Below are 16,021 nucleotides of genomic sequence, written 5' to 3'. Positions count from 1 at the left end.
TCTCGGCAGCTCCTGCCTGGCTCATGAATATTCATGAGAGCAGGAACAGCCGACCAGGAAGTAGGTGCAGAGAGCTGTGGGCGGACGCTGCAGAGCTGGAGACTTCAGCACCATGGACAGCGGGGGCAGGTGAGTAATGTCCATACGGAATCACGGATTGCACATGGACAACCCACGTGTGCCGTGAATCACGGAACACGGAGGGACATGTGCGTGTTTTACACATCAGTGAAGATCTTCAGTGTTTTTCACGGACGTGTGAAACAGGCCTAAGAGACAGTCTTGGCACTTGCTTTTCTTAGCCACCCTGAAGCCTTCTTTTTTGCAAAATAACTTTTCTTTGAAGTCCTTGAAAAGTCGATAAATGGTTGATTTCCATTTGCAATTCATCTGAGCACTCTTCATATAAATCTAGAGTTAACGCTAATTGCCACTATAAAAACTGAAGTGACGAACTTTGTGAAAACCCAGATTTGTCTGTCGCAAAACGTTTGGCTAAAGGCCGCTTTACATGCAACGACATCGCTAACGAGATGTCGTTGGGGTCACTGAATTCGTGACGCACCTCCGGCCTCGTTAGCAACGTCGTTGCGTGTGAAACGCACGAACGACCATTAACGACCAAAATTACTCACCTAATCGTTGCTCGTTGACGCGTCATTCCTTTCCCGAATATTGTTGCTTTTGCAGGACGCAGGTTGTTCGTCGCTCCTGCAGCAGCACACATCGCTATGTGTGACACTGCAGGACGAGCGATGTCACTGTGTGTAAAGTGGCCTTAAGACTGTACAGCACTTACATAAAATATACGTAAGTCTCGCATACACATTAGACTGCGGTCTGATCCTGATGATACTGGTGGGTTCGGAGGACGGCGTCTTATGCATTGTACAGAGATCTGACATCAATGCAGTTACATAGCATGATGATGTGCCCTCTGTGTGACATATTCTACAGTGTGTCCACCCATATCCTGTCCACCGACATTAACTTGAGAACGGTGGCAGCTATAGGCATAGAAGTGGTGTCTAGGTATAGTAAAGTAGCCATGCACTACGCAATGAAACCACCTATAGCGCCACCTGGTGGAAAACAGACTTAGCATTTTTATCTTGAAAACGGAACGAGAGAGAGAAAAAAAGTGAAATTAAAAATTGTAAGGTCTCATCAATTCAATACAAATCGGCACCTTGCATACAGAAATGCAATGATATGAAACCCATGACCCCCCCCCCCCCCCCACCTCCAAAAAAACATTGAATGCTGGTCACGCATATGGCACTCATTTAACTTTGCTCAAAGTGGCCACCGTCAGCTGCAATGCACATCTGGACTCTGGACAGCATACTGTATCTTGCTGCATATTGTGCAATATGGTAGGTGACACGTTTGCACAAGCATCTGTGATACGTCGTCGTAGGTCCTGCAATGTTGGTGGAGGGGTCACCTACACCTGCTGTTTGATGTGACCTCACAGAAAAGTCCAATGGGGTCAGGTCAGGTGAGAGTGGAGGCCACTCCACGCAGCCACCATACCCAATGACTTGTAGGAAGGTCTCCATGAGGTATCGCTTCACATCTGCAGCCTTGTGAGTTTTACACATTCTAATCATAGCATTTCTGTATGCAAGGTGTCGATTCATATTGAATTGATGATGCCCTACAACTTTGTAATTCGCTTTTTTTTTCTCTCTCATTCCGTTTTTTTAGATAAAAATGCTAACTTTGTTGTTTTCCACCAGGTGGCGCTATAGGTGGTTTTATTGCGTAGCGCATGGCTACTTTACTATACCTAGACACCACTTCTTTACCTATAGCTGCCACAGTTCTCAAGTTAATGGCAGTGGACAGGATATGGGTGGACACACTGTATACAATATACTTACTGACCAGTGGCCATGAAGAACTTGTGCGGGGAGATGCGGGATGCCCGATGCCGTAGTATGGAGTGTTCACCACACCACGCTGTTTGGGTGGAAGATGAGGCAGAAATATAAAGAGTTTGTTGGAACATAGTTGTAAATCTGGCTGTGATCTGTATGATTGTCACTGTCATGGCTGCTGTAGCCGGAGAATCTGCAGTATATGGATTCTGCACATCTGCTCCACATTCATCTGATCCCATTAGCTGGATCACTACCGCTATGAATCTGCATCTCGGCCTCCCTTCTCTGCTTGTTTCCTTGTGTCGGCTTGCTCTTGCGCGCTCTTGTCAAAGACCATCATGTCTTCCTCCTCCTCACAGCCTCCCACGCTGTCCTGGGGGACGTTGGCTGATTCATTCATACGGATAAAACGGCCTGCCTTTTACAGAAACCTTAATGAAAGAAACTAGAACAGAAGCATGCAGTGGAAAATCAGCAGATTCATGGCTTTTGGGGTACGTTGGACTATTGTGACATGGTGATCCTTTGTCATCCATGGTTTGTGTTTGTTTTTACTGGTAAAGGCAAAAGTTTCTATTATTGCAATGCTTCATTCAGAGGTTGGACGTGGGGTGATCAGAGAGATGTTTTATCTATTGCTTTATTTTTTTTATTTATGTTTTCATTTTTGGACATATTGTAGTTTGAGCCATTTGATGTGTGGCTATGGGTACGTTTTCGTTGATATACACCCCAATAACCACACTTGGTTGTGTCGTCAGTGTTGGGATTTTCCTTGCTTCTGGTCCATCAATGACGTAGTGGCACTGCCTGTAATAATGTACTGATCACTGTATATACTGGGTCTAAAATATACATGGGAGTATTAAAGGGAACCTGTCACCTGGTTTTTCCCTTCCCTCCCCAAGACAGCACCACTATTTTGGTGGTGCTGTCATGAGCTCTGGAAAAAACTATTACCTATAAGTAATTTTAGAGGGAACCTGTCACCTAGAATATGTGTTCTGACCTATCAGGAGACGCATGTGTGCCCTAATTACACCTCCCTACCCATCCCTCTGTTATAAAATTGTATAATATGAAAGTAATAAACATTTTATTACCTTCATTTTTCCTATGTAAATTAGAGAGCTTCTGATCACGCCGTGGTATCACGCCCCTGTGGTCACCATCGCTCATTCTATCCTGCGCACGTTTACACCTACTATTGCGACAGGCTTCTCTTCGGGGTTCTCCTTGTCAGTTTCAGACGCGCACTGCGCATGCACAGTGTGCGTCTGAAGCCTGCGCATGAACACCCGGAAAAGAAGCCTGCCACAATGCGCGCAGGATAGTGATAGAATAAGCGACGGTGACGTCGCTCATGTGACTCCATGGTATCACGCCCACAGGGGCATGATACCACAGAAAGTATGCAGACGTCCATAGGGAAAGGCACCGTCCCTGTGACCACAAGCTCTCTAATTTACATAGGAAATATGAAGGTAATATGTTTTTTTATTACTTTCATATTATACAATTTTACAACACAGGGATGGGTAGGGAGGTGTAATTAGGGCACACATGCGTCTGGTGGTAGGTCAGAATGCATATTCTAGGTGACAGGTTCCCTTTAGAATTTTCCCTTTTATGAGCTGCGGCCCCCACCAGTAAGCCCTTATATAAGAGCCTAGGCCGCTCTGTAGAATGTAAAAAAAAACATCTTTATAATACTCACCTAGGCGCGGTCTGATCCAATAGGTGTCGCTGCCCTCGGTTTGGCGCCTCCTCCATCTTGTGCGATCGCCATCCTCCGTCCCAGCCCCGTGTGCATATCTCGGCCTTCGTCGTGCACACAAAGGCCTCACAAAAAGTGTGTAGGATAGGCACCAGGATAAAAAAAATAAAGTTTATTGCACAAATATTAATATCAAAACATTTTAAAAAAGCATTGCCGTTTTCTTGCACATTTCAAGCACAAAATGCGCTCTTAGGCAAAGATCTATAACTAAGAGTGCACTTTGCGCTAGAAATGCGCAAGTAAACAGCAATGCTTTTGTAAAATGTTATGATATTATTTGTGCAATAAACGTTATTCTTTTATCCTCGTGCCTATCCTACACACTTTTTTCATGGTTTACCTGTGGTCACAGGTGGAAGGCACATGGACCTATTCCCTATAGGAATAGAAGTGAGTGCTGCTCAAAAAAATAAAGGGAATATTTAAACAAGTATTTTGTATTTAAGTGTACCCTTTATTTTTTTGAGCAGTGCATTTGCTTTATTTTTGCCACACAGAGGCCTCCATTGCTCTCCTGCGCATGTGCACTTTGATCAGCCCAGAGCAAAGTACTGTAATGCACAGGTGCGAGGAAAGGTCAAAAAATGTCTGCACATGCTCACTACAGTACTTTTATTTGCCCTAAGCCGGGAAGCCCAAAGTACACATGTGCAGGAGCGGAAAGGAGGTCTCTGTGTGAATGACGCAGAAGGACAGCGATCGCACAAGATGGAGGAGGCACCGGACAGAGCGCAGCGAAACCCACCGGACCGGACCGTCCCCTTAATGAGTATAATAAAAATGTTTTTTACATTATACAGATCGGCCTGGGCACTTAGACAGCATTCCAGAATACTATATACAATCCTTGACAAAAATTATGGAATCACCTGGCTCTGAGGATGTTCATTCAGTTGTTTTTACTTTTTGTTTTTTTTTAAAAAAAAAAGCAGATCACAGACACGGCACCAAACTAAAGTCATTTCAAATGGAAACTTTCTGGCTTTAAGAAACAAAAAAAACATAACACCTGCGTCAAATAAGATCTGCTCATTAGTCTGCATCTAAAAAGTGATCACACCTTGGAGAGCTGTTGCACCAAGTGGACTGACATGAATTATGGCTCCAACACAAGAGATGTCAATTCAAACAAAGGAGAGGATTATCAAACTCTTAAAAGAGGGTAAATCATCACGCAATGTTGCAAAAGATGTGGTTGTTCACAGTCAGCTGTCTAAAATCTGGACCAAATACAAACAACATGGGAAGGTTGTTAAAGGCAAGCATACTGGTAGACCAAGGTAGACATCAAAGCGTCAAGACAGGAAACTTAAAGCAATATGTCTCCAAAACAGGAAATGTACAACAAAACAAATGAGGAACGAATGGGAGGAAACTGGAGTCAATGTCTATGACCAAACTGTAAGAAAACGCCCAAAGGAAATGGGATTTACATACAGAAAAGCTAAACAATAAAAAGATGACTGCCTGAAGAGAACATGTAAATTTCCACAGTCATTGATATGAGGCTGCATGCCCGGTAAAGGCACTGGGGAGATGGCTGTCATTAAATCTTCAATAAATGCCCAAGTTTACATTGAAATTTTGTACACTTTTCTTATCCCATCAATTGAAAGGATGTTTGGGGATGATGAAATCCGTTATCAAGATGCTAATGCATCCTGCCATAGAGCAAAAACTGTGAAAACATTCCTTGAAAGAAGACACATAAGGTCTGTGTCATGGCCTGCAAATTTGGTGTAAGTTGAAGAAAATGGTCCATGACAAGGCTCCAACCTGCAAAGCTGATCTGGCAACAGCAATCAGAGAAAGTTGGAGCCAGATTGATGAAGAGTACAGTTTGTCACTCATTAAGTCCATGCCTCAGAGACTGCAAGCTGTTATAAAAGCCAGAGGTGGTGCAACAAAATACTAGTGATGTATTGGAGTGTTCTTTTGTGTGTTTTTAATGATTCCATAATTTTTTCCTCAGAATTGAGTGGTTCCATAATGTTTCCCCTGTTTGGTCTTTAAAAGTAACCGTTACTGGCTAGCACATTATGTTTTCATGATTTTTTTAGTGTTTCTTAAAGCCAGAAAGTTTACATTTGAAATGACTTTAGTTTTGTGCCATGTCTGTGATCTGCTTTCTTTAAACAAAAGTAAACAACTGAATGAACATCCTCAGAGCCAGGTGAGTCCATAATGTTTGCCAGGGGTTGTATTACAGCTCACCGGTGGTGGCCGCAGCTTATAGCAGAAAACCTGATAGATTCCCTCTAATATTGAGGATGAAGTGAAGGACATATGGTTTTGTCCGCAGTGCCTTCAGAGGCTCCGATATCTTCACTGGCATTCCTGGCAGATCTAATGGAAGAATGGAGGTGCCTGACCGACCCCAGTATAAGGCTAAATTCACATGTAAAGTAATCATTAGTGAGGAGTGGGCACTACCATGCTCGGTACTCGTAATGAGTAGTTAGATGCTCGGATGGGCGCGATTCATGTACAAAGTATAATGGAACTCAATGTGAACATTGAGCACTTTTTGAAAGGTCTTCCGGAAAAAGGCTCGAGTTCCCCATTGACTTCCATTATATTTGGTACTAGAGTTGTGCCCATCCGAGCATGGAAGTGCTTGCTTTTTTTTTTTTTTGTGTGCATAACTTTTGTCCAGCGAATTGCTGCTGGATCCATTCTAATGGATGATTAATGGACATGTGAACTTAGCCGTAGGCTATATTCACACGCGGCATCTTTTGTCAGTGCATCTTAAGTGCATCTTAAAATGCACCAAAAGCGCACCGCGGCAAAACCGCATCCAAAGCACAATGCCTTTTTACCGCGTTTTGCCCAATGCGTTTTTTAAGTTTAATTTATTGACTAGAAGGGCTCAAAAACGCGGTAAAAACACAAAAAGAATTGACATGCTGCATCTTGAAAAACTCAGCCAAGATGCAGCCAACAAAAGATGCCCAGTGCGGACAGCAAAATAGAAATCTCATAGACTTTGCTGGGAGGAGGAAATGCATGCATATAGGTGCATCTTTTGTGACCTGAAAAAACGCAGCAAAAGATGCAGTGTGTGAACATAGCCATAGTGTATGACACGTCACCCATCGGCCACCAGTGCGATCTGTTGTATAACTGATCTGGCAGAGTGCATTGGCTCTAGTAGCCTTGGCTATTATTTTTTTTTTTTTATTTTTTTTTTTTTTAGGCCAGTCTTACACCAACTTTTTTGAGGGGGAGAGTAGTATGTGTCCCATCTGATTTTTTTTTTGTTTGTTTTTTCTTGTTTTTTTTGCAGATTACACACCAGTTGCTATCACTGTGTAATGTCCCTTTTTTAATGGACCTATTGTCCTAGATTCATTTGAAGATCAGGCTTGCCAATGCAATTCAATGACCTTGTAGAATAAAAACGGAAGCACACAGGCGTCATCCACTTGCGGTCCATATTCTAATGTTTAACAGGTTGGAAAAGATAAGGGTTTTTTTTGTTTTTGTTTTTTTTCCATACATGAGAAATGGATTCAACAAGATTGTAAAATTGTCTCTCATTGGCCCAAAAATGGGTCCATCCAGCACACTGGGAGCGTTCTCCGCAATCTGTGTGCACTGTAGTGATATCTAAAGCTTAGACTTGCTAGAACACGTTAGATGTGTTAGTCGTTACTGAATGTTTTGTTTGCTTTTCGCAGGTTAATACCGTTTGTCCTGTACTATGTTGAAGATGTCCCATGGCCACACAACCCAGGAAACTCTGGAGATCATGAAGGAGTCGGAGAAGCGATTAGTAGAAGAGTCTGTGAATAGGAGCAAGGCTGTATCTAGGTCACCCAGTAAAGAGGAGCAGGAATCAGACGAGCCAAACTCACGTCAAGAACCTCAGGTTATTATACCTCTCATAGTGTAATAAATCGTTATATTGCGTTTGATAAAGTGGCAACAGTAATCTAGTATAGGACTGAAAACCAGCCCGGAGGCCATTTCTCTATGCAATAGCACTTCTATTTTTAAATAGATTTATTTTCACATCTCTTTTCAATTAATGGTAACTGTTTTGCATCACTGGATGTTTTGGGTTTTGTAACTAGGATCGTTCCCCTATCTACTATTCTGAATAGGCACCAAAGACACATCTGTAAGTTTAGCAGTCACTAAATTTAGAAGGCCATAGTATAAACTGTCTGTTCTTCCCACCAAAGTCCTAACCGGAATCAGTCAGCAGGTTTTTGCTATGTAATCTTTACAGCAGCATGAGGTAGGGGCAGAGATCCTGGTTCCAGCAGTGTATGACTTCGTTTAAAGGGAACCTGTCACCCGGTTTCTCCCTTATGAGCTGCAGCCACCACCTGTAAGCCCTTATATACGGCATTGCAGAATCTATATATATAATTGCCTTATTCTGTCTGTCTGTCTGTCTGTCTGTCTGTCTGTCTCCAAAATTGTGTCCTTACGGTGACACAAAGCTGATTGGCCGCTGGGCTCGCCATGGCCCCGCCCCCCCACGGATTGTTCGCTCGCCTCGGCTCCGCCCCCCCCCACGGATTAGTCGCTCGCCTCGGCCTGGCCCCGCCCTCCGCATGGATTGGCCGCTCGCCCTGGCCCTCCGCACGCATCGCCAGACATAACCTTGCGCTGCTGGGATCGTGACGGAGCCGGTGTACGCTGGTAACCATTATACACATTGGGTAACTAAGGTCCCTTAATTACCCGATGTGTATCATAGTTACCAGTGTACACCGGCTCCGTCACGATCCCAGTAGCGCCAGACATAACCTTGCGATGCTGGGATCTTGACGGAGCCGGTGAACGCTGGTAATCATTATACACGTCGGGTAAATAACGTCCCTTAGTTACCCGATGTGTATCATAGTTACCAGCATACACCGGCTCCCGGTACACATGTGCAGGCATTATACTCCTCTTCCCCCAGGACTACTCCTCCTATTATAGTCCTCCTATTATACTCCTCTCTGAGTATAATAGGAGAACTATTATAGCATGGGGGATGGGGCACGATGGGGGATGCGCAGCATGGGGGATGGAGCACGATGGCAGGTGCACACCTCCCCCCCCAACACACACACACACACACAACACACCACACACACACTGGGAACCACAAACACCGCCATACACAGACACCCACACACACAGACAACGCCGCACACACACAACACCCAACACACAAACACTGTGGCATACATAAATATACGCACATACCGCACAACACACACATTGCACAAAACATACCTCCCACCAAAACACACCACACCCACACAAACCGCGCAACACACACACACACACACACACACACAACGCTACAGACACACAGCGCTCCACAAACAACGCAACACGCAACACACATACAACACCGCTCTCACCCCCCCGCCACACCCAGACAACACCCAGAACATGTACAGCGCCCTACACAAACACTTGGTAACTACACACAACAACATATATATATATATATATATATATATATATATATATATCTATATATATAATTGCCTTATTCTGTCTGTCTGTCTGTCTGTCTGTCTGTCTATCTGTCTGTCTGTCTGTCATGCTCCAAAATTGTGTCCTTACGGTGACACAAAGCTGATTGGCCGCTGGGCTCGCCATGGCCCCGCCCCCCCACACGGATTGGCCGCTCGCCCAGGCTGCGCCCCCACACGGATTGGCCAGCCGCTCGCCCAGGCTCCGCCCCCCCCACAGATTGGCCTCTCGCCCCGGCACCCTGCAGGCATTGGCAATTCAGCCACGCCACGCCCCGCCCCCCTCACGCAATGCACGTTAGCTCTGGCCCCACCCCCTCCCTCCCCCCGCGCATTTCTCTAACTGACACGGCTGTCACGGAGGTGAGTACGGTACTCCCTATCCCCCCCCCACCCCCCCCCCCCCCCCCCCCCCCGGCCCCCGCTCCCAAAGGGGTGGTGTGGATACTCGCATGGTTACAAGCGCTGTCACGGAGGTGAGTACTGTACTCCCTCCCCCTCCCCCGGCCCCCGCTCCCACGGCAGTGGTGGGAGTGGTGTGGATACGTTGGTAACCATGCTCGCATGGTTACAAGCCCATCAAGGTCCTGCTGCGCCGGAAGGTCCACACGCACACACACAAACATACACACACATCAGATCACACTCACACTCACTCTCATACACACCTCACACACACCTCACATCGCATCCACATACTCACGACATCCTGGGATATCGCTTGCTTCTCGGCGGCGAAAATGTGCTGTTGTGATCTTCCAGGACCTGACGGAGGATCACATGGCCAGAAGCATGTGATATCCCCGGATGTTGTGAGTATGACCGCGTAAGTGCGATATCGTCAGTGTCTGTGTGTGTGAGTAGATGCGATCGGGTGTGTGTGAGTGGATGCGATCGGGTGTGTGTGAGTGGATGCGATCGGGTGTGTGTGAGTGGATGCGATCGGGTGTGTGTGAGTGGATGCGATCGGGTGTGTGTGAGTGGATGCGATCGGGTGTGTGTGAGTGGATGCGATCGGGTGTGTGTGTGAGTGGATGCGATCGGGTGTGTGTGTGAGTGGATGCGATCGGGTGTGTGTGTGAGTGCATGCGATCGGGTGTGTGAGTGTCGGCAGAGGAGCAGGGCGTGCTGGAGGAGGCTGGGAGCAGAGAGGCTGATCATGGGGAAGAGGGAAATGCTGATGCTGAAGGAGGCTGGGATGGGAAGGCTGGGAAGAAGGAGGCTGGGAGGAGAGAGGCTGATCCTAGGGAAGGCTGGGGAGAGGAGGCTGATGCTGAGAGAGGCTGGAAAGAGAGAGGCTGATGCTGAGGGAGGCTGGGACGAGGGAGGCTGATGCTTACGGAAGCTGATGCTGGAGGAGGCTGGAAGAACAGAGGCTGATGCTGGTGGAGGCTGATGCTTGGGGAGGCTGATGCTGAGGGAGACTGGGAGACGAAGGCTGATGCTGAGCGAGGCTGGGAGGAGGACGCTGGGAGGAAGGAGGCTGGGAGGAGAGAGGCTGATCCTTGGGAAGGCTGAGAAAGGGAGGCTGATGCTGAGGGAGGCTGGAAAGAGAGAGCCTGATGCTAGGGACAGAGACGCTGATGCTGGGACGAGAGACGCTGATGCTGCGGGCAGAGAGGCTGATGATGCGGGTAGAGAGGCTGATGCTGGCGCAGCATGGCGGATGGAGCACGTTTGGTAATGCGCAGCATGGCGGATGGAGCACGTTTGGGAGTGCGCAGCATGGCGGATGGAGTACGTTTGGGAGTGCGCAGCATGGCGGATGGAGCACGTTTGGGAGTGCGCAGCATGGCGGATGGAGCACGTTTGGGAGTGCGCAGCATGGCGGATGCAGCACGATGGCGAGTGCGGAGTATGGCGGATGGAGCATGTTTGGGAGTGCGCAGCATGGCGGATGGACCACGTTTGGGAGTGCGCAGCATGGCGGATGGAGCACGTTTGAGAGTGCGCAGCATGGGAGATGGAGCACGATGGGGGGTGCGCAGCATAGGGGATGGAGCACGATAGGGAGTGCACTGCATTGGGGATGGAGCACGATGGGGAGTGCCCAGCATGGCGGATGGAGCACGTTTGGGAGTGCGCAGCATGGCGGATGGAGCACGATAGGGAGTGCCCAGCATGGCGGATGGAGCACGTTTGGGAGTGCGCAGCATGGATGATGGAGCACGATGGGGGGTACGCAGCATAAGGGATAGAGCACGATGGGGGGTGCGCTGCATGGGGCATGGAGCACGATGGGGAGTGTGGAGTATGGCGGATGGAGCACGTTTGGGAGTGCGCAGCATGGTGGATGGAGCACATTTGGGAGTGCGCAGCATGGCGGATGGAGCACGTTTACGAGTGCGCAGCATGGGAGATGGAGCACGATGGGGAGTGCGCAGCGTGGCGGATGGAGCACGATGGGGAGTGCGCAGCATGGGGAATGGAGCACGATGGGGAGTGCGCAGCATGGCGGATGGAGCACGTTTAGGAGTGCGCAGCATGGCGGATGGAGCACGTTTGGGAGTGCGCAGGATGGGAGATGTAGCACGATGGGGGGTGCGCAGCATAGGGGATGGAGCACGATGGAGAGTGCACACCTCCCCCCAACACACACACACACACGCGCGCGCGCGCACTGCACAACACACCACACACACACACTGGAAACCACAAACAACTGCCCTACACAGACACCCACACACAGACAACGCTGCACACACAAATATACGCACATACCGCACATATATATAACAAAAATCATATATAAACTACACAATACGTAAATTCTAGAATACCCGATGCGTAGAATTGGGCCACCTTCTAGTACTGTATATAAGAGCCCAGGCCGCTCTGTAGAACGTGAACTCCTTTATAATACGTACCTTGGGGGCAGTCCGGTCCAATTGTCGCTGTTCTTTTTCCGATGCCTTCTCTATCTTGCGAGATCGCTGTCGTCCTGCCCAGCCCCGTGTGCATTACCTGTCCTGTATCATCATCACACAGAGGCGGCTATTGCGCTCCTGCACATGTTCACTTCGATCTTCCCTGCTAAGAGCAAAGCAAAGTACTGTAATGTGCAGGCGCAAGGAGAGGTCACAGACCGCGTGTGAATGCGCACTACAATACTTTGATCTGCCCAGCTGAGGACAGAGCAAGGTGCGCATGCGCAGGAGCACAATGGAGGCCTCTGTGTGAAGGACCGGTTTCCTTTACTGAGTGCAGAAGTTATGTTACAGAGTTGATAATTTTCCCTTCTGCAGATTTAGCAGAGCTGTGTATAAACCCACCCACACCACAGCTTTATCTGTACATTGTATAGTGACAGGAAGCTGCTAATCAGTGCTGGGGGCTGGTTGGACTAGGAGACGCAAGGTTAGGCTGCTTTCACACTACGTCTTTTTAACATGCGTCCTGAACGTTTTTTTAACGCAGAAACGGATCCAGTGCAAATGCGTTTTCATTTCAATGCATTTGCAATGGACTCGCGTCAACATGCTTTCACCTGCGTTTGCGTGCGTTATAGTGAGGATCCAGCGACTTGCAGTTTTTTAACATCTTTCAAAAACGCTACTTGTAGCGTTTTTGAGCTGCGTCCAACTTCTGCAAATTGCTGGATCCTGACTACACAGCATGCAAACGCATGTGAACGCTGGCGTGCTGATAGACAGGATCCTGCTTGCTCTACTGAGCATGCCCAGAAACCAGCCCCGTGATCAGTCGATCTCTCTCCTCCCTCTGTCTCTGTCTCTCCCCCTCCCTCTCCTGTCTCTCTCTCCCACCTGAGAGCTGCGGACACTCGTAACCAAGGTAAATATCAGGTAACCACTTATCTTAGTTACCCGATGTTTACGTTGGTAACGTGTGCAGGGTGCCCGGCTCCTAGCAGCTGCAGACGCTTGTAACCAAAGTAAATATCGGGTATCCAAGCAAGTTACCCGATGTTTACCTTGGTTACGAGCCTCGCAGCTGTCAGATGCCGGCTCCCAGTCTGGCACGTTTAGTTCCCATCACTCCCGATCACATGACTCCAATGCCCGCCCCTAAACATCCAGTGACAGGATCCTGCAAAGTAACATGCGTTTGCATGCATTTTTTGCTGTAAAAGCAGGATCCGCTTTTGCAGCAAAAAAACGTTCAGGATGCATGTTAAAAAAACGTAGTGTGAAAGCAGCCTTAAAAAGACGTAGTGTGAAAGCAGCCTTAGTTGTCCTGTAGTAATAATCTCTTGCTGATAAAACATTGAGGCCCCAATCATCAAAGCACATTTGCCAATATCCAGTCCTGAAATTCTGGTGCAACTTGGAGGTGCTCAAAAAAAAAAGTGTGACTTTAGGCGTTTTCACTCAAGTTTCTATCAGCCACGCCAAAATGGATGGAGCTAGGACACAGTCTAATTCACAGTGAGCTGAGATGTTACACCACAAACCTTACACCGGTCAGTGGCTGCTGTAAGATTGCTGGTGTGGTGCGCGGTGGTGCACGCCGCTTGTCAGACACTCCTAATTCATGGAGAGTTGCTCGCCGCTCCATTAATTGGCAGGGTCTGCCTCCACCATGCCCCCTCATCAAGAAAGGTAAGAAAAGATCCTATTGAAACCGCAAAATACCGTCCAGTAAGTGACACATTCTGTAATCAGGGACTCTCGCACTATATCATGGTGGGCTCAAATTACATAGCAAAATCTGCTGATAGATTCAACTTTAAAAGAAAGGAATCTCCCCAAATTTGCCAGTGACAATTCATTTAAACACTTTAAAGTATTTACAGACTTCCTATGTGGAGGATGAGAAAAGGCTTGGCATGTATGCATCTATAAATCATCTAAATCTTGTAACGCTAAGCCACCACCACCGGGCTCTTGTATGCAGCATTCTAACATGTTATATATAAGAGCCCAGGGCGGGGTATAACATAAAAAGCACTATATAATCCTTACCAACGGTCGCGCTCTGAGCCTTATGGGCGTCTCCGTTGTCCAGTGTCGGAGCCGCCTCTTTCGTTCATCTTCATTCTTCTTCTCTAGCTGCGGTGCATGACTGTTCCGACGTCATCCACACTTGCCGACACTCAGGTCCTGCGCAGGCGCACTTTGATCTGCTCCGAGCAGGGCAGATCAAAGTATTGTTGTGCGCCTGCGCAGGACCGTTGAGTTTGGACGATGTCTGACGCGTCATGCATCCAGGCTTCAGAAAGAGGACGAAGATGGCCGAAAGAGGAGGTGCTGACACCGAACAACTGAGGCACCCATATGGCCAACCGCGCGACCGTTAGGTAAGTATTAAGTGTTTTTCATGTTCTACACAGCGGCCTGGGCTCTTACATACAGCATGTTAGAATATTGTATATAAGAGCCTAGTGGTGGTGGCCGCAGCTTAGAGGCCAAAAAGAGGTGACAGGTTCCCTTTTTTTAAAAAAAAAATAAATAATTAAAGGGAACCTGTCAGCAGATTTGGGGCCTATAAGCTGCGGCCACCACCAGTGGGCTCTTATATACGGCATTCTAACATGCTGTATATAAGAGCCCAGGCCGCTGTGTAGAACATAAAAATCACTTTATAATACTCACCTAAACTGTCGCTGCAGTGCAGATGGGTCAGATGAGTGTCACTGTTCTCCGGTGTCGGCGCCTCCTCTTTTGGCCATCTTTGTCCTCCTTATTCTGAAGCCGTGGTGCATGACGCGTCCTACGTCATATACACTCGCCGGCATTGGGGTCGTGAGCAGGACAGTTCAAAGTATTGTAGCGCGCATGCGCGGGACCTCAATGCCGGCACGTGTGCATGACGTACGACGCATCATGCACCCCGGCTTCAGAAGAAGGAGGACTAAGACCCATCTGCTCCGCAGCGACCGTTAAGTATTATAAAGTGATTTTTACGTTCTACACAGCGGCCTGGGCTCTTATATACAGCATGTTAGAATACTGTATATAAGAGCCCGGTGGTGGTGACGCAGGGTTATGGGCCCCAAAACTGGTGACAGGTTCCTTATAAGATAGTTAATCAATATCAAGTCGGTGAGGGTCAGACTCCCACCCCCCACTATCAACAGAAGGGTGCGCATGACACTGGCTCAGTGCATGGTTTAGTTGCCATGAATTGTGCTCCATTCTCGTGGCATTCATCTGCCGATTTCTCTATTAACGGCTAGCCTCACAGCCTCCTGAACTCTGCCTGACAGGAGTCTGACTGCCAGTCCCTTTCTTTTTGGCAAGAGGAGTTGACTCCAGAGAAGTGTAGTGTGATAGTTATTGGCCACATGATCGTTGGAAAGACACTATCTTTTCTATATGGAGCCCTTAAGTCGTCAATATTGAAATCCAGGAATACCTCAGCTGTAAAATAGCTCACTGATGTGTTCAGTTATCTATTTAAAGGGCAAATCTGAAGACTTAGGAGGCTCCTTTTCACGTTTTCAGGTTACGTTCCCATGATGATGAGTTTTTGACACTGTTTATATTCGCTGCCTAATAAAACTGCAGCGTCTTAAGCCTGCTTTACACCATACGATCCAGCATACGATATCGTATGCGATGTGACACGCCCCCATCGTATGTGTGGCATGTTCAATTTGTTGACCGTGTCGCACAAACTATTCTTTCCCGTCACATGTACTTGCCCGTCCATACATCCTCGATGTGGGCGGCGAACATCCACTTCCTGAAGTGGGAGGGACGTTCGGCGTCACAGCGATGTCACGCGGCAGCCGGCCAATAGAAGCGGAGGGGCGGAGATGAGCGGGACGTAAACAATCCCGCCCACCTCCTTCCTTCCACATTGCCGTCAGGGGCCGCAGGACGCAGGTAAGCTGCAGTTCATCGTTCCCGGCGTGTCACACAGAGCGATGTGTGGTACCTCGGGAACATTGAACAATCCGACGT

General features: G+C 47.9%; 1 protein-coding gene across 1 annotated transcript in view; it reads left to right on the top strand.

Moving 5' to 3' along the window:
* R3HDM2 (R3H domain containing 2) overlaps positions 1-16,021 on the top strand; it is a 282,716-nt gene that overhangs the window by 117,240 nt on the left and 149,455 nt on the right. Inside the window, exon 3 of the mRNA XM_075337072.1 lies at positions 7,350-7,540. Within this exon, the coding sequence (XP_075193187.1) occupies positions 7,373-7,540 (168 nt within the window). The 5' untranslated portion in view covers positions 7,350-7,372. The remainder of the gene's footprint in view (positions 1-7,349; positions 7,541-16,021) is intronic.

This window comes from Anomaloglossus baeobatrachus, chromosome 2 (genome assembly GCF_048569485.1).
Source record: "Anomaloglossus baeobatrachus isolate aAnoBae1 chromosome 2, aAnoBae1.hap1, whole genome shotgun sequence".
NCBI lineage: Eukaryota > Metazoa > Chordata > Amphibia > Anura > Aromobatidae > Anomaloglossus > Anomaloglossus baeobatrachus.
This window is presented reverse-complemented; position numbering and strand designations above follow the sequence as displayed.